The sequence below is a fragment of the Protobothrops mucrosquamatus genome, unplaced genomic scaffold (assembly GCF_001527695.2).
Source record: "Protobothrops mucrosquamatus isolate PMUCROS unplaced genomic scaffold, P.Mucros_1.0 scaffold155, whole genome shotgun sequence".
NCBI classification, from domain to species: Eukaryota; Metazoa; Chordata; class Lepidosauria; order Squamata; family Viperidae; genus Protobothrops; species Protobothrops mucrosquamatus.
In genome coordinates, this window is record NW_015386519.1 from 251,297 (window position 1) to 270,647 (window position 19,351).

Below are 19,351 nucleotides of genomic sequence, written 5' to 3' on the forward strand. Positions count from 1 at the left end.
GAGAATGTTTAGCATTATATTTGATAAGTGGACTGCAACATTTATATGAATACCTTGGGATCAGACCCAGTTTTGCACGTGTTTTACTGTACCTTGTGAGATTGTAAGCATCCTTATTGGGCTGGCAGTATTACAGGATCAATATGACTTTAATAAGCATATAGGAATAGACAATCACCTTGCACAAATATTATGGGTCCCACAAAATGATTTCAATTTTATATTTCAGTATAAATATTTTTATACCTTTAGAATGAGCAGAAAATCAGTTCTCGTTTAAATGCTGGTATCAAATGTGATAACTTATAATGATTTTCCTCCCCTTTATCTGCATATATATCAACATATCTCGTTGATATAAAAAAATTCTGACATGACTATGTTTTGTGTTTTTGCTCATCTACTGATGTGATATTGTGTGTTGGTGCTTTTTGAGAGAGAGAAGGACATGAATTGAAGAATCTGCCACATAATATAGATCCTGGACGGGGGGGGGGGGGGGGGGGGGGGGGGGGGGGGGAGGGGAGGGGAGGGAGAAACTGCATTATAGATTAGCTTCTTTGTCCTTCATATACATATCAACCTGTTCTCCAAATATTGCTTCTTTTGTTTTTCATAGCAATACCAATAGTGCAGTTATATGCACACACAGTACTCAAGAGTAAATTCATTGAATTTAGTTAACCTGGTTTTCTAGTATCTTCATTACTGAAGATGCTGATAATATCTTGTCATCAGTCTCACTGTGGATCTGCTTCCTACCTATTGTCTTTCTACCCAGACATGAATGGGAGAAAGCACCATTGTTCAGATGAGGGACCTGCCTCTGAGCACTTACTTAGGAATGGAGCTGCACCTACTTTTAATGTGTTGCCCTCTACCAAAAACTTGTGACATATTAAGGCCAATGTTGCAAATACAGTACTAAATAATTCACATGCCTTCTGTGAAGGAGAGGATCAATAGAACTAGAAGGAAAAGCAGGAAGGCAGATTCTGTGACATTTATATTCTAAGAGCAAACAGAGTGTATTGTAATTTCTAGGGTTCCTAATACTAAGAAGCCCAGAAAGTTGTTTATGGAAGTCTCCCAATGTGCTAAAGTTTGTTGGCTCACAACATTTCAAAAAGTTGGATTGAAAAATTGGTTTGTTCTGTGGCTTTTCTCTGATCTGTATGAGACTAATAGGATGGTGTGCCGTATAATACATACGGTATGTCTTGAAGAACACACAATTATTCATTATTGGGCTTCTGGACCACTAAGAAGCGATGATGCTCAGCCATTACATGGTGTTGCAGAAATCAAGCACAAGAGGCAAGGATGAATGTGCATGTAAGAGAAAAAGAAATTAAAATATATATATATTTTCTGCTTTGATAAATAACCCTTGAAACAATATCCAACTGTAAAATCTAAACAGGAAAACTGATATACAAAACAATGTGTTTATGGAAAATAACTTGCTTATGTTTGCTTCTAAAAATAGTGTGCTTTCTGTGACAGGAACATGAGAACTGTGGGAGAACTCATTTTTCTTCACTGTTAAAATCTCTTTTACTGCTATGATTAGCTGATGTAATAGCATCAGCTGGCTATAACTTAGCATGGAAGGTGCTGTAATACTTGTAGTTCACAGATGAACCTCTCACTCATTGTCAAAGGAGACAATCACAGACTGAATTTTAGATGTGCTCACAAACACATGTACAGTATAGTATTTTTAGTTAATCATTCCAATATTGCTAATGTTTTTCTGTTCCAGCAATGGAAAATCCGGAAGTGCTTGTAAGCAGCTGCAATAACCAGGATGATGAAAACTTATACAGTGTAAAGCATCATCCGCCAATGTGCCGGCTTCTGGAAGATCAGTTGAGAAGGAAACTTAAATTTTTCTTTATGAATCCCTGTGAAAAATTCTGGGCCCGAGGGAGGAAACCATGGAAGCTTGGCATACAAATTCTGAAAATAGCCATGGTTACTATCCAGGTGAGGTAGAAAGCTGCAATACAATTATTATTATTTTTTTAACTCACTCATTTTTAGTTACTGCAATACAAATTCAAGAAGTTATGACCAGTTAAATGGCAACCCCTGATTTATTGTGGCTTTGAGAATTATGTTTTCAGAACCATCTGTTTGCTACTTGGAACTTTCAGACCTTGAGACTTAATAGAGGTAGCCCTCAACTTATAACCATTTGTTTAGCAACCGTTTGAAGTTACAATGGCATTGAAAAAAGCAACTTATGATTGGTTATAGCACTTAACAATCGTCAAGCATCCCCATGGTCACATGATCAGAATTTGGGTGCTTGGCAACCAGCATGTACTAATGATGGTTGCAGCATCCTAGGGAGATGTGATCAGCATTTGCAATTTTCCCAGCTGGCTTTCAACAAGCAAACTCAATGGGGAAAGCTGGACTTGTTTAGCAACCTCATAATTCAATTAATAACTGCAGCGATTCATTTAACAACCGTGCCCCAAAAAAGGGTTATAAAATCAGGTGCAACTCATGTAATAACTGCCTTGCTTAGCAACAGAAATTCTGGTCACAACTGTGATCATAACTTGAGGATCACCTGTAAATATTGAAATGACCCCCAGTGTTCTGGCATCCTGGATATTTTGGAGGAAAATATTTTTGTCAAGCATTTAGTAATGACAAGTTTAATAATATTATACATACGCTCACCATATGTTCTCCATCTGTGTTGTATAAGAACTTTAATGAATGGCCAACTCCACATAGCTGCCTCATTTGGAACTATGGAACTTTTACTTCAAATATCTGATAGGTGCTGAATTGGAGTAACTGACAGAATATCAAGTTTACAATTGCACTTTTGTTTCATTTCATTTCATTATTATATATGGCAATCCTCAACCTTCTATTAAATGCTCATTGCTCACCAACTATGAGGAAATTGTCTCTCGGTGTGTTCAGAATACAATATGAAAATGTCCAGTATGAATTATACTAACAGTATCCAATTCAACAAACCAGATCCATGACCAAAAAGAAAAATACAGCTAGAATATTGAACTGGGCTACATTATAAGTGTAACAAGAACATAACTATGTAAATATAGGAGAAGGCTTTGATCACTGAATGAAAATGACATTTGTAAAACAGGAGGGGATGCTAGCCATATACTTTTTTATATGCTCAGTTGCTGATTTATTTACAAGATATCTTTTTTACTCTTAGAGTAAGATGAATCTACCAAGGGAGGGAGTAGGGAATAGTGGAAGGGTAGAACTAGTTAAGAATGCTCTACCAGCTATAAAAAATTAGTGTACTTGTTGTCAGAATTTTTGAATTATTGAGTATTTTAGCCGAATTATTCCCTTTCTGTTGATACTGATACTAAGTTCATACAACATATGAGTTCCACATTTAATGACCTGAGCTGTAATTATTAATACGTGACCAACTATTTGTGTAGAAAAGTTTACATTATAGACTGCTAATATTTAACTTTTGGGGGGCGGGGATATTTTCAGCTTGTAGTTTTTGGGCTAAGTAATCAAATGGTGGTTGCATTTAAAGAAGAAAACACGGCATCCTTTAAGCATCTATTCCTGAAAGGTTATATGGACAGCATGGATGACACCTATGCAGTGTACACACAAGCTGAGGTCTATGACCAGATCTCCTTCACAATAAACCAGGTATTTTTATATATATAAAAAGCATCCTTATATTGTATAAAAGTAAAATTATACATTGAATTTAAACTAAACTTGAAAAAAGCCAAGTCAGTATAAGTGAACAGATATGAGTAGAAGGAAAATCAGATTGGTTTCCTGTACTGTATATCTTGCATTGGCTCTAACAAGTCAAGAGGTGCAGACCTTTTAATTTCATGATAATCTCATGAGATAAAGGTAACTCAGCCAATTGGCCCATAAAAATGAGGTTTTCTGTAATTGAATAAATTTTGCTTTCATTTGAACCTTAGTCTTTGTAATTCCATTCATGAGGTTGATAAATCTGAAAAGCAGAATGTTTCATCACAGACATCCTTGCTTCTCTTGCCTATCTAATTAGTTCAGTTTTAATTATCAGGCAGATCCATTAACTGGTTGTCCCTTGTCATTTAGTTCTTACAGCTGCGTACTATTTCTGTTGGAAATCATGCCTATGAAAAGAGAGGAACCGAAGAGACACCCATGGCAATATGTCAGTACTTCTACAAGAGAGGAATTATCAGCCCTGGAAATGACACTTTCGATATTGACCCAGAAATTGAAACTGGTGATATACTGAACTACTCAAATCAGATAGATTGTTTCTGTGTGTGAGAGAGAAAAAGGAGAATGGGGGTGAGAGAAAGAGAGGGTGAAAGAAGTGTGTGTGAGAGAGATAACTTGAGGAAAGACGTGTTTAAAAAGCAAATACATGGTAATTTCCAGTAACATTGCAGTATAATGGATAGGTACTTCAGATATTTTATTAGGCACACTGTACAGGAAGAAACTCAAGTACTAGAGATAGTCCTCACTTACCAATTGCTGCATTCAGCAGTGAAAAAGTAATTTTAAGACCTGGCATGCATTTATAATAGATGCAGCGTCCCAGGATCATGTGATTCCCATTTGTGAACCTTTGCAGCTGGCTTCCAACAAGCAAAATCATTATGGAAGATGGCAGAAAGTCGCAAATCATGGTCACATGACATTTCGCTTAACAATATGAGGATTTTTGGTTAATGACTGCAGTGGAACTGACATTCTGAGCATGGCACAATCATATGATGTTTATATAGTCACTTTGCGACAATATCACTTAGCAGCTGTGGTTGGACTACTTGTACATTAGAGTCTTAGAATAGAATAGAGCTGGAAAGGACCTTGGAGGTCTTCTAGTCCAGCCCCCTGCTCGAGCAGGAGAACCTATACCATCTCAGACAGGTGTCTTCTTAAAAATCTCCAGTGATTGATGTCTGAATGCAAGCTGTTCCACTGGTTAATTGTCCTCACTGTTAGGAAGTTTCTCCTTAATTCCAGGTTGCTTCTCTCTTTGGTCAGTTTCCAACCATTGTTTCTTGTCTTACCCTCTGGTGCTTTGGAGAATAGTTTGATGCCCTCTTCTTTGTGGAAGTCCCTCAAATACTGAAATACTGCTATCATGTCACCCCTGTTTCTTCTTTTCTTTAGGCTAGCCAAACCCAAGTCCTGCAGCTATTCCTCGTATGTTTTAGTCTCCAGGCCTTTGATCATTTTGTCTTGTTTAAGTAATTATGAAATCTGCAGTAGTGATGTGAGTACTTCACTTAATTCCTTGCCCCATGTCACTCAAACGATGTCAGCTTCAGTCAGACCTAATATGTTCTGTGCCTGTTTTAATTTCCAAGTGACCTGAAAACCCTGCTGATAAAAGTTGCTGACTCAGGGGCCAGTGTGAATGACTCTATTGTAATTGTATCTGAAGCAGGTTCTTCATAATTATTGAACAGAGTTGAGGATGCATCTACTTGCAAGACACTGTAGTATAATCAAAATCAAAACAGATTGCCATGCCTCTTTCTGAAAGAGGCATGCACAGAAGTGTCTTGCCAACTCAACAGTGCAGACAGACATCAGTCATGTAATCTCAACACTGATTGGTGATTCAGGCTCAGGGTGAGATTTACTATTATGCAAAGTGAGACAGTCACCTCAAGCAGGAGATGTGGGGTAGAAAGCATTATTAACCTGTTGAATGACAGAAATGTTTGCTGTGTGAACTATTTTGCTCTCCTGCCCTGTTGCCCTCAAGTATGGAAGAAAATGTCATCTTAAATGCATTATGAATCCAGTTAGCTTGTGTACCTGAGCTGGGCAGGATGCCATTCTTTAATTCATTTGCTTCAGGCAAATACTGAAATATCTTGGCTGACTCTGCCCTGCTTTTCAGGCTGCGCAGCACTGGGACATCATTTTGGAGTTTGGAAATAGCGACATAAATAATGATCTGCGTTAGTGAACTATTCTAGTGAACATATGTGTACAACATTTCTGAACAAAGCCAAAGGCTGAATTCTGTAAGGACAGCTTAACTCAAACTTATTGTGTTTCAAAGATATTAAAGAACTGTTGAAAGATTGAGGTTTTTTTTTCTTGATATATGTGTTTGTAATTACATGAACCAATATGTAACATATAAAAGTAATTACATTATAATTATAAGAACTTTTTGAATTACTGTTTCTTTATTTTATTTAGATGGAAGTAACTTATAATTTCATTGAAGTACCATTCCACAGAGATAAATAGAAGAGCATGTTAACCATAGAGATAATATTCTGATTCTATACTTACTGACTATGGGTCAATTATAAAACTTCCGTTTTGAATTTATTTTTAAGGAGCAGATATTTCCAGGGATTCTTCATCAAATAAGAATCCACAAGGCAAGAAGTTCAGTAAATGTATACATTAAATCAATAAAAAATGTAGCTGTTTTTTTCTTTGTATGAACAAAGATTTACTTCTCATATTATTTAGATAACACTACTAATGACCAGACTGGATTCATTTCCTTATTACTGATTTTCTGTCTTCTTCAGCTTATGAAATGTTGATTATTTTCCATATAAACCATCTGTCTTCCCACAGAGTGTCTTTATGTGGAGCCAATACTACCTCTGGAAAATAGTACACTGAGGAAGACCCCTTTCAATTTCACTTTAGACTTCCATAGGTGAGGGGAAAAAAATAAAAATTGCTAATATTCTTGAATATTTTTGGTAACGGTGAAATAAAGCTGTAGTCTCTGTTCCAGACTTGTGACTCTGACGCTCATGTTCAAATTGAAGGCCATTAATCTCCAGACCATTCGACAGCATGAACTCCCAGACTGCTACGATTTCACGCTAACAGTAAGAAGAAATGTGAAGCCCTTGGCGCTTTCTGAGCTTGGCTGTTTATTTGCAAATAAACTAGGTAGCATCATGAGCAGAAAAGCAAGTTTAAAAAAAAAAGTTTGAACTCCTGATGAAGATTTGTAATTAGTCTTTTTCTGAAGGGCAGGTTTGGATGGGAGAAATGGGTCTAGAATAGATGGCATCAACTTCTTAAAGTGGACTGTTGCAGTATATGTAGTAGCAACTTAGAAGTAGAGAATGAAGTGAAATTATGAAGGTGAATCTACCTCAAGAGGTAGGCACCAGTGAATTATTGCTACCAGAGATTTGCTTGCCCACAGCTGCAAATATCCATTCAGTAATTTACCTTTTTTTCCTTTTAGTACGTTCAAAACATATTTCTGTATAGTATTAGCTTTTTGAATTGGATTAACAATATTATTAATACTTTTGTTTATGCATTTAACTATATTCTAATTGTGCATTTTAAAATTTGTTTCTATTTGTTTTTTGTTGATGGTGGCTGGTGATTATCTTGAATACTCCTCAGATGAAAAAGTGCAATAAAACCCAAATAGTGATAAGAATAGCAATATTTCTAAAACAATATTAAAAAGATGGAGAAATTGGGTTATGTTCTCTCACAGTTTTGTTATGTTTTGTTCCAGGGTTATTCAAATATAGTCTTCATTTTATTTCTCTATCTAATTTTTAAATTGCTTAGATTTTGGGAAGAATGGTACACTAACAGAACTAAATGTATAGGCAAATTCAACCTGTCTGAATTAGTGAGGGATAGAAATGTTTAGAAATAATAATAACAATAGCATCTTTTCTACCTCCACAATATCTACAGATAGTATTTGATAACAAAGCTCATAGTGGAAGAATTAAAATAAGCCTAGACAATGATATTGCCATTGAGGAATGTAAAGACTGGCATGTTTCTGGATCAAGTAAGTTTTTTAAAAAAAATCATGCTATTATTACTTATTTAGTGCCAAAATATTAGGATTTTACTGAAGGCCCTAGTGATGCATGAAGTTAAATACAGTATTTGCTATAATCTGCAGTAACTGTACTTTTTAAAGTGTGTGTCAAATGAGAACACAATTTGAATGTGAGTGTATGTTACATCATTTCATCGTTAAAGTTAAAGTTTCTTTCTATACAGTTAATATTTACACTATTTACACTATAATAGAAGGGAATTCCTCACAATGGGAAATTTGCCCCAAATGCAAATACTAACTTGAGAGGAGGGGTTCTCTTTAATTACTGAAAGGTGTGAAGCGTTCATTCTTTTTGACTGCTCTGAAACCCCTTAATTATTCACCTCTCCCTTTTTCAATGACATTTATTGAAAGATTAAATAAGATGGAGGCCTCTTCTCCATTATTAGCACTCTCTCAAGGCAATTTCATAAAGAAAATTCCCCTACAGACACAAATAAGTATGTGTCCTATGAGAGTATCAGGTTAACTATTATGCATAGATAAATAAACCAATCTTTTTCCCCCCACAGTACAGAAGAATACCCACTACATGATGATCTTTGATGGTTTTGTCATACTGACATGTCTTGCATCACTGGTTCTCTGCACACGATCTGTAATTAAAGGAATTCATCTACAAAGGGTAAGCTTGTGTTTGTCAGTATCTCCTAATCAATGTAATTGCAGCTTCTCAACAGCAATTTCTCTTTTCTTGCCTACTCCACATACCCTAGGAATTTGTGACTTTTTTCCAACATCACTATAAGAAAGAAGTATCTTTCTCTGATCTGATGGAATTTGTCAATGGATGGTATATCATGATCATAATTAGCGACCTTCTTACCATAATTGGTTCTACATTAAAGATGGAGATACAAGCTAAGGTAAGTGGCTTGCATGCTGATTAGGTGACCTATGTTTTGGAAGTCCCAACTGAAATCTTATTGGCCAACCTGAATTTCTTATTTTCATACTTCAGTTGAGTCTTCAACTGGGGGAAATGGTCAGACTGAGAAAACTGCTGCTCCAGAGAAGGGATTTTTCTAGCTGTATATTTTATCTATCCATGGTAATGGCATTGTAAATTAAGAATGAGCAGTATCTGTGCATATCGTCAAAAGTCTATTCATTTGTTGTGCAGCTCGCTTGTGCTCTCTGTCCACCAGGAAGCAGCTCTCTGTAATTTTTTATCCCAATTTTTTAATGTCACAAGGTATACCCACCTTCCAGGGATGGTCTTGTCTATCTGCTAATCCAGCAAAAATATTTATTTATTGATTGATTAAATTTATATGCCACCTATCTCAATGTCAAGTGACTCTTGACAAAAGTGAAGAAAATATGGTATCCACAAGTTTTAAAATAAATATGAAAGGGTTTTTTTGGGGGGGCATCTCTCCTGAAATGCAATCAGTGTAACTTATTGAACATCATCTTAATTTTCATGTAGAGTCTGACAAGCTATGATGTCTGCAGTATCCTCTTAGGAACTTCCACCATGCTTGTGTGGCTTGGAGTAATCCGCTACCTCAGCTTCTTTCAGAAGTATAATGTAAGGATCTTCTGGGACCTTCATGCTCTTGGTATTTATTTCTGTTATTATCTGGTGGTACTGAATACCTTTGGAAAGTCTAATGAGCATCTCTGGGTTTTTGTTGGGCCTTGTTTTTCAGCTGCTTATTTTGACTCTCCGTGCAGCATTGCCCAATGTCATTCGATTTTGCTGCTGTGCAGCTATGATTTATCTGGGTTATTGCTTCTGTGGCTGGATTGTGCTGGGCCCATATCATGCTAAGGTACTGTGATTGGGGTGTTTGTGATCTAGTTTTGTATCCGAAGTGTCTTGCGCAAATGTTAACAAAATGAGCATGCTGCCAGAATATGGAATTGTCATGTATAAGTATATATTCTCTATTATCTGAGTCATTGATGCAGACATCATAAAATATTGTAATATCCAGAGTTTTTCAAGGACTGTTATTGAGTAAAACACATAACATTTTACTATATTTATAGTAAACACGTAACAGTTTACTATATTTGGCCAGTATCTTTTAAACAAAAATGAAAATAATTTTGTTTTGTCTGTTTGATCCTGAATATTTGTTCTCTTCTAGTTCCATACCTTGAATATGGTTTCTGAGTGTCTTTTCTCTTTGATAAATGGAGATGACATGTTTGCTACTTTTGCAAAAATGCAACAGAAAAGCTACCTGGTATGGCTATTCAGTCGGATCTACCTCTACTCTTTCATTAGCCTCTTTATCTACATGGTTCTCAGTCTCTTCATTGCCCTAATTACAGACACGTATGAAACAGTTAAGGTACGTAGACGTTTACTATAGGACAGTGGTGGCGAACCTATGGCACGCGTGCCAGAGGCGGCACTCAGAGCCCTCTCTGTGGGCACACGCGCCATGCCCCGGAGATGGCAATCGTCCCTCTTCAACCAGCCGCCTGCTAACTTGCCGAGGTCCCACATGGCCAGATGCATCCCAGCACCCATGCGCTCGCTGGCCTCTGTGTGCAGGGGCCGATGGTGTCAGGCAGCAGCCGCCCCAGCCCGTCTCACCTTGCCCTGTGACAATGGCACCCCCGCCTTGCCTCGCCTCACCCCGCAGGATGAGCCTCCTGCCCACCGCCCCACCTGCCAGAGACCCCCTGGATCTCCCCCAACCCTGCCCGGCCCCCACAGGCGTCTCTTCCCACAAGCAACATCAAGGTGATCACGCCCATCTTGGCCACACCCACCCAATCTGCCATGATCACCACAGCCACACCCATCCAGTGGGCCACGCCCACCTGGCACCCGGCGATAAATAAGTGGGGTTTGGGTTGCAGTTTGGGCACTCGGTCTCTAAAAGGTTTGCCATCACTGCTATAGGATGTTATGTTTAATTTTTTAAATGTGAATTTCAGAAAGTTCCGAAATAGTTTTCTGAATATCAGATGATTTTGCTCATTGAATTAGTCTTGTGTGCGTACAGAGATGACAACAACAACAACAATATAATAATAATAATAATAATAATAATAATAATGTTGGAAGGGACCTTGGAGGTCATCGAGTCCAACCCCCTGCTCAGGCAGGAAACCCTATACCATTTCAGACAAATCGCTGTCCAGTCTCTTTGTAAAAACTTCCAGTGTTGGAGCATTCACAATTTCTGGAGGCAGGTTGTTCCACTGATTAATTGTTCTAACTATCAGGAAATTTCTCCTTAGTTCTAGATTGTTTCTCTCTCTGGTTAGTTTCCATCCATTGCTTCTTCTCCAGCCTTCAGGTGCTTTGGAGAATAGCTTGACTCCCTCTTCTTTGTGGCAGCCTCTGAGATATTGGAATATTCTACACCTTTGCAGGAATTCAGCATGGCATCCTGACATCATCATACAAATGACAAGGAGCTCTAATAACATCATGTTTACTGCAAGTAAGCAAGAAAGGACCATTTGCATGATGATGTCATGATGCAGTGTCATCATTTCTTCCACGCTCGGGGTGAGGAAGATTTTTGTGTCAAAATCTTGTTTGTTAGCATGGTGGGACTGGTTCTAAAGAATGACCAAGACTGAGAGTTAAGACTGTAACCTGTTGCTTAATTTCCCAGCTCTACTTAATTTGAGCTGTTATGTTTAATTTCCCTTGGGCAAGAGGACATGTACTATGATGACAATTCTTTCTCCCTTCCATTGTCTATAATATGAGGAAACCTCTTCAGAAGATAGTTTAGAGACGACACATCTGTCAACAGGTGCCCAACTTCCTAATGTCCTCTGTAGAGCCTAAACTGAATACAAAAAAATGAAAAGCCATAAAGCACTCTTCCTGAGCACCCGACATAAGAAGACCCCAGGATCAAGACAAAATTTTAAGTTAACGTTACATTTAAATTGAATTACAAATGACATTTAATTAAATACAGCTCCTATGATTACTCCCGCTCTATGCATTTAATAACTGCCTTAGCAGCCGTCAGCACCTAGCTAACTTACAATTTGACAAAGCAGGTTTGGCTCTGGTTAGCTTTCATATTGGAGACCACTTGAAAAATCCAGCACTGTGGGAGGTTGAAAAACCATCCTGGAAGATGGCAGAACCATATCACTTTCTTACCATTCCTGAGCAATAAAACTGAATGCATGTATCCGTGTAAATCACAAGGAGCTGGAGAAAATGGCTTTGCTTTTGCATTTCAGAATTTTTGTTTTCTCTCATATTAAAAAGTATAATTTGGCAGTATCATTTGGAAGAGATCTGAGTATTCCCTCCGAGGCATTCTGAGTCTGCCTGGAGTCTTGAAGCCCCAAGTTGTGTTCTCCGGCCATTTCTACCAATACTTGAAGCCAGCTAAAATGCAGTTTACAAGTCCATCCTAACCTCCAATCTTATGTAGAATCTTGGGGGAAGGAGGATGACGTACACAGAGTTCAAGAACCTCACTTTTCTACTTATCTAATGGTTTCTAACTCACCAGGAGAAACCCTGTCTGACCTTCCCTGTTTTTCCTCACCGAATACCTTTTTAAAAATTGTGTTTTTCATAGCCACTTACCGTAATATCCACCTGTGTTGTTCTACATAACAACTTTTTTTTTTAGCATTACCAGCATGAAGGCTTTCCAGAGACAGAGCTTCATTCATTCATAGCCCAGTGCAAAGATCTGCCAAACTCTGGAAGATACAGATTAGAAGAAGAGAGTCCTATAAATATCTTCTGCTGTTGTAAAAGGTTAGTGACTAAAGGACTGGGTGGCAGCCGCATCATCTGATAGCTTGTTTACCCCCCCCCCTTTTTTTTTTCTTCAATGAGTACAAAGCTGAAGTTGGCTTCTTTGAGAACATAAAGCAGGTTAACAGGACATCAGTCTTGAATCCAGTGAAACTGTAGGTACTTCCACATAAGCCTAGTGATCCAGCACTGGTTTGAAAACTGCTCTGGATTCTCATGATCCCTCAATGTCAAGCCATGTTAGAAAGCTGAGCTGCTTTATTTCCTGCTTTGGTAAATGGAATAGCTTTTTTCCAAAACATTCTGCTTTCATTTCCCCATTGGAGGAGTTCATACCATAACTTTTCTTCTGGCTCTTGAGCAGATAGAGGAAATGCTGACATACCAGCTCTGCAACTCTTCTCAGAAGCCTAGAGGAATGGAGCAGGAGTTCAATTAAATTCAGATTTCTCCTTTTCTTCCTCTGGATCTGCTGGCTTGTATAGTTTTGCTAGGGTACTAGTTCTTTTCTTTTCTCTTTTCATCTTTCCCTTTTTAGTGTAATCGGGATGATGGGACTTTCTCTTTTTGGAGCAGGGCAGTGAGGATGATAGATAGATAGATAGATAGATAGATAGATAGATAGATAGATAGATAGATAGATAGATAGATAGATAGATAGATAGATAGAGTGTAAAGTGAGCAATTGTGATTATCCCCACTAATTCTTTATTTTTTTTAAAATTAAGATTTCTAACCTTGCCCTTCTTATTCAGGATGACTTATTTTATTAAAATTATTTTCTTTAAATCAATAGATCTTGCTTGTTCTATAAAATGGGACTATTTTGATTTCTTTCTCTTCATCATATATTTTGTGTAGCTGGATAACATATGTCTGCCCCTTTCCCCCTTCTTTAGGTCTTAATAAAAATATTGGCAATAATTGCTGAAATTAGTTGGAGATTCCCAAGCTGCACAATCATCACAGATTCACTGAGAAACAATCAAAGAGGAAATTCTAATATAAGAGGCACAAAATTGTCAAGAATGTTTTTGGAATAGGTGCTGGTAATCATATTAATTCTGATTTATAAATTGAATCCTAATTACCATATAATAGACAGCTTAAAATTGCTATGAAAATCAGTGGAAAACTAAAATTATATTGTGATGTACTAGCATTACTCTTACTGTGATTATGTTACAGGTATAATGTATGAATAACTGTCTACATGAATTAATCACACAAATTTTTTCCAGTTTTCTATAAGTATTTGTAGATCACCTGAAAAGTAAAAGAGAGGAGATGATCTCAGTATCTTCTCTCTATGTGATTTGACACAGGTCACTAAAGGACTTTTGACTCCCAGTTGTTTATAAAATACCATAGAAAATAAAACTATAAAAACCATTCATACCCTCTTTCCTTGCACACTACTGAATTGAAGAAGATTGATAGTGGAGAACCAAGAGTGGATTTTGGTTCCCCATCAAATTACATTTTGTTCCACAACTTGATAACTTTTAGACTTAGAGTTTTCAAGTTTAACTGTTTGTTGAATCTGTTGAATTTGTGAATCTGTTAGTTCTTCAGCCAACATAAAGATAGTTGGCCTCGCTCTTTATTCTAATTATTCTATGAAAGAATTCCTATTTTGGACTTAAACAGCCTCTTATCCATTGCTTTCATGTTTAAGGCAGGACTAGAATTCACAGGATCCTGATTTCTAGCCTGGTGCCTTAACCACTGTTAATGCCCTGGGTACTCTGTATGAAAAATGTTCTTAACTTAATATTTTACTACTTTAAGAAATGCACAGACATGTTTTAAATAAGTCAATTAGTGGCAAAATGACCTTTAAAAAGGGAAAGATCATACCTCCTATCAGAAAAAGCTATTTTCCTTTATGCAAAATCTTAACTTTATTGTTCAACGTGATTTAGGATCCACATTGGTCTTCCAAGGATTTCATTTGAAACACTAGGATAAATGAGAATATATCAGCAAAATAATAACTAGAAATCACTGGCCCAAGTCAATCTTAGTCAACATTCTCTAGCATTGGAGGCTTAGACATTTCTAAAATCATGCTGGCAACAGATCTGTAAATTGGAAGTGAGGGAACAGAGATATATGCAAAAAAATTATTGTCCCGCTCTGAAGAATGGAAGAGAATGTATGTCCATTCCAAGCCAGTATAGATACTTTACAAGGATCTACGTTAAAGGATCAACACAACATTGAATCCATGGCCTTTCCCTGAGCCTGCCTCCTGGTTCTTTCTGAAGTCATGATTGATCAATATCAGAGTCGGATTGAATTTTGAAGAGTTACATCAAGGCCAGTTTCTTCTCCTTAGAGGGGAAATCCTGTAGTTCAATTCCCTAGATCATAAGCTTTATACTGTTTTAATCTCATTTTTAGATTAATTATAGGAAAGAAGAATCTTGCAGTGTTTGCTCCTCATGAACAGTTTCACCAGAAGTAGGTTTTCACAACAAATATTTGTTAGACAGTGTTGGGCTTCAGCATTTAGTCACTGTGGTCTAGAAGATCACAGATTTCCTGACATTTTGCTGTGGCTGGCATCTTGCGATGCAAGATGATCAGTAGACCACAGGCAACAAAGCAGGAAATGACTGGGCTCCTGCCTTTACAGGCAGGTGTCCTGACTTTTGATTAACCAACTGCTCAACAGTTTCACTAGGAACTGGAAAAGACATATTTGAGCAAAGCTTCAGAAACAAATATAGATAACACATTATTTAAATGTGATTAAATAATCTTTTTATCCAGTTACCGGCAACTTTAATGGCTATTATCTATCTTTAATATGTTATCCTAGTTTTGGCAAAGGCCATCGGAGAGGCTGTTACTGGAAGAACGAAGCTGGGATTTTCATCCCTTCAAGGAGTTTCCTAAAGTAATCTTTTGTAAAAAAAAAAAAAAAAAAAAGTAAAAGTGATACATCAAACTATTGAAGATAAACATACCTCTTTTAATTGTTATCTCTCATGCCTCCCTTGCAAACTTTAATGGGTGTCATTCAGTGGTTTACTGCTTGATTTAGCATAGTAATCTTAGAGGGCTCCAGGGCTTGGGGGAAAAAAACCATGGAGACCACCTGTGATCCACAGGTTTCCTACTGCTTCAGTCATTAAAGTTCAGTACTGACTTTATTTGATGCTCTTCCAATTACAGTAGATGGAAATAATTGGATTGACACATTTGAATTCTTTGGTCTATTCTTAGATAAAAAGAGATCATTCAGTAATTAATAGAGAACTGAAGATTTTATTACAGTACGTGATAAATATCATCCGTTCATTGTGTTTCTCAAATCTTTATATTCTTTATAAATGCTATCTGCTTGCAGTAGAGCAAGAATGGGCACAACATAAAAATATGCTTAATTATAGTTGTTAACTGTTCTTGAACTGTTAAATAATTGTATAAAAATCTTGAAATGAAACTTGATTTTTATGGATGTCTAATTTGTCATGCTATATTGGAAAGCAAATCTGAAAAATATAGAAAATCTATTTTTAGACTCAAATTTTCAGATGCAGAAGCAACAATTACAGCACAAACTATTGACAAAAGACAAAACAAGAAATTATAATGTACTATGTACAAACTTTTGAAAGTATAAAAAGTATGTTGGCTGTTCTCATTTTGTAAAGCGATACTGTAGAAAATAATATATTATTTTGAATGTACATCAGAATATTATATTGAATGATGCATAATATTAACACTACAAATAAATATTTCTTTATCCAGTAAAGTCTTTCTGTAATTTAAAAAATGATTTGATATTGTGGTATGGGCCAAAAAGTGTATATCTGAGTTGGGGGCTAGAGGAAACTCTTGAGATAAAAGGAAGGAGAATATAAAATTGCAGAGTTGTATGATTGGAAACAATATTTTGTTCTGCTTTACTTAAAGTCTTTTTATCAGTTATCTATATCCTACGGTAAATAATCAATAGTAGTGAATAGATATGCCACATTGTGTGCCAATATTATGAAAGATTAATACAAATAAAATTGAGGTATATTTTTCCCAGTTCAAAATGGACTGAGTGAAAGTCTTGTTGAATCCAACCAGGGAATACTGAAACTCAAAATTTAAATGTTAAAGACAGCCTCCCCTTAAAGATTTATCTAGTAAAGTTGGTAACAGGGAAGGTTAGAATTAACATTTCTGAGCCAGAAGCAACTATTTTCAGTTATTATTATTCAGGCAAACACTATATGTTAAGCTATATCCACCTCTGATGAATTTCTCTTTAGTGGCCTGTTTTAATAGAGTCCAAATTGAACATATTTCTTCAATCTATTAAAGACCATTGCTGTGTTTATCTCATGTTGAATTTATCTGTAGAAATTGTTATGGCTATAGATCTATTGCCATTATCTATTCAAAAACTGTCCATTCCAGATAAGAGTTGAATTTTATTGGATCTTACAGCCTAAGAATTGTCCTTATCAACCATACTGGTTAATGGTTCTGCTATTCAATCTGTCTTCTGCCCTTTCCTGTCCTAAAGTTGCATGGAGGTTTGCTGTATAATGAAGCCTGACAAATCCATGCATACAATTGAAGAGATTCAGATGACATTTACAAAAGGGAAGCGCCCATAATGATAAGATAAGACATACATAGATAGGTGATCTTTACACACAGGGCTTCAACTTGTAGATAAAGCCTGCCAGATGGTAATCAGATGGAGCAGAAGTTACAGGGCGTGGGATGTTTTTAAAAATGAGAAGAAATAAAAACAAGTCTGCTAATCCCCCTTTTCTATCCATTGATGTGTAAGAAGCTTTCCAAGTTTGAGAAGATAAGGGCAAGGACTTCTCTGACAGATTCTGGAGCTTTTGAGTCAGGCAGCATTCAAAATGTTTTGTATGGTGGGATAGTCTTCCCTGGCTCATTTCTTCCTTCTTTTTGCTCTTACACTTCACCTCATAAGGACATCCTATGCTTCAGGAACCACATTTAGGCTGCAAATATCCAGAGGACTATTTGGTAGTGGCAAACAGCTTGTGTTTTCTGTAACTCTTGTGAAGCCTTGTGGTAATCTGGATTTTTGCAAGCCAATATATCCATGTAATCAAATTTGTTCAAGGCACAGCAAGGGAGTGGTTTGTGATCTCCAGGGCAGCTGCTTCTTCTGCGTTTACTATGTGTATGCTTCTGGCTTCTTCGCATCCACTACTGATGCTTTCCAAATCCCATGAACCAGTTTCACAATCACAATTGTCCTCACAAAAAATCAGAATCAGCAAAAAGCAGTCTTTTTACAGCAAGCAAAATCACTTTGTGTAAGATTAGTCAAACTGGTCTGCAAACGTCTACATGGCAGGACAAAACAAGACTTTCTGAATTTCTTTGCTATCGTGTAGTGGTCAATCTAGACTTCTGCAGCCAAATAAGATTTGCTGCCTTTGTTTTGTAGCTGTGGAGGCAAAAAATCAAATTAAAACAATCCATGCCCAAGTCTGGTCTCTTTAAAGCAGATGTTTTAAACTCGCGACGTCACGTGATGTCGCGTGACATATCGGAACTTTTTCCCTATTGCTGGCAATGGGGTGGGCGCGATTTCCTCGTGACGCGTCCGGCCTGCGGGCTGGCAGTTTGACACCCCTGCTTTCAAGTATTAAATAAATAAAAATAATAAAGTTAGCCATCAAGACTTCAACCACTTTTCCTTAATGTTCTCTGATCATTCAATAAATGCATGTTTGATAAGCCCACAAAATAAGCAAGATACTAAAGCAACTGCCAGCCCTGGGCCGGACGCATCATCCAGAAGCCGCGCCCACCCCATTGCTGGCAATGGCAAAACCATCCCGATACGTCCCAAGTTTGACATGTCTGTACTAAAGCATCTCTTTACTGCCATCTAGTGACCATTTGAGGTTTTGCAGCCCAAACATGGTAGGCCTCGTCTTTGGGAGAAAAAAAATGTTTTGCTGCAAGTAATACTGGAAGATAAAATATCCTGAGCTGAGTAGTCCCTGAGAAGCCTCACTATGAGAAAGGACAGTGGAACAGGTGTGCGTGCATCACATGTGTGCATCTCCTTAGTTTAGTGCCAAATAGATCCCCAAGATTCACAATCACAACATTGTCCAAACTGCTGCCTTCCAGAAGTTTTGAACCTCTCTGTAACCAAACAAATAGAATAGAATAGAGTTGGAAGGGACCTTGGAGGTCTTCTAGTCCAGTCTCCTGCTGAAGCAGGAGAAATTATACCATCTCGGACAAGTGACTGTCTAGCCTCTTCTTAAAAATCTCCAGTGATGGAGCGCCCACGATTTCTGGAGGCAAGCTGTTCCACTGGTTAATTGTCCTCACTGTCAGGAAGTTTCTCCTTAATTCCAGGTTGCTTGTCTCTTTCATCAGTTTCCCACCATTGTTTCTTGTCCTGCCCTCTAATGCTTTGGTGAATAACGTGACCCCTTCTTCTTGGTGGCAGCCCCTCAAATACTGGAACACTGCTAGCATGTCTCCCCTATTTGTTCTTTTCTTTAGACTAGCCAAACCCAAGTCCTGCAGCCCTTCTTCCTATGTTTTAGTCTCCACGCCTTTGATCAGGAGGAAATTTAGGTTACATGATATATGTGCCCGTTTGCTCGAGTGAAATCTCACTTTTCTGAACATTTTATAAGATAGACTGCTCCTCTGCATTGAAGATCGGCTATCTTATCTGCGTTCAGGGTCACTCCGAAACATTTCATTGCCTAAGAGGGGGAAACAACTAACGCGAGGCCAACTAGTCA

General features: G+C 37.4%; 1 protein-coding gene across 1 annotated transcript; it reads left to right on the forward strand.

The window, feature by feature from the left end:
- Positions 1–1,764: 1,764 nt before the first annotated feature.
- On the forward strand, positions 1,765–12,618 carry MCOLN3 (mucolipin 3). The gene is made up of 12 exons (XM_029283628.1): positions 1,765–1,989; positions 3,511–3,678; positions 4,111–4,264; positions 6,607–6,691; positions 6,773–6,869; positions 7,711–7,810; positions 8,380–8,492; positions 8,584–8,733; positions 9,300–9,401; positions 9,523–9,645; positions 9,967–10,173; positions 12,448–12,618. The coding sequence occupies exons 1-12, from the start codon at positions 1,768–1,770 to the stop codon at positions 12,616–12,618; spliced, it is 1,692 nt and encodes a 563-aa protein (XP_029139461.1). The 5' UTR covers positions 1,765–1,767.
- Positions 12,619–19,351: the final 6,733 nt, after the last annotated feature.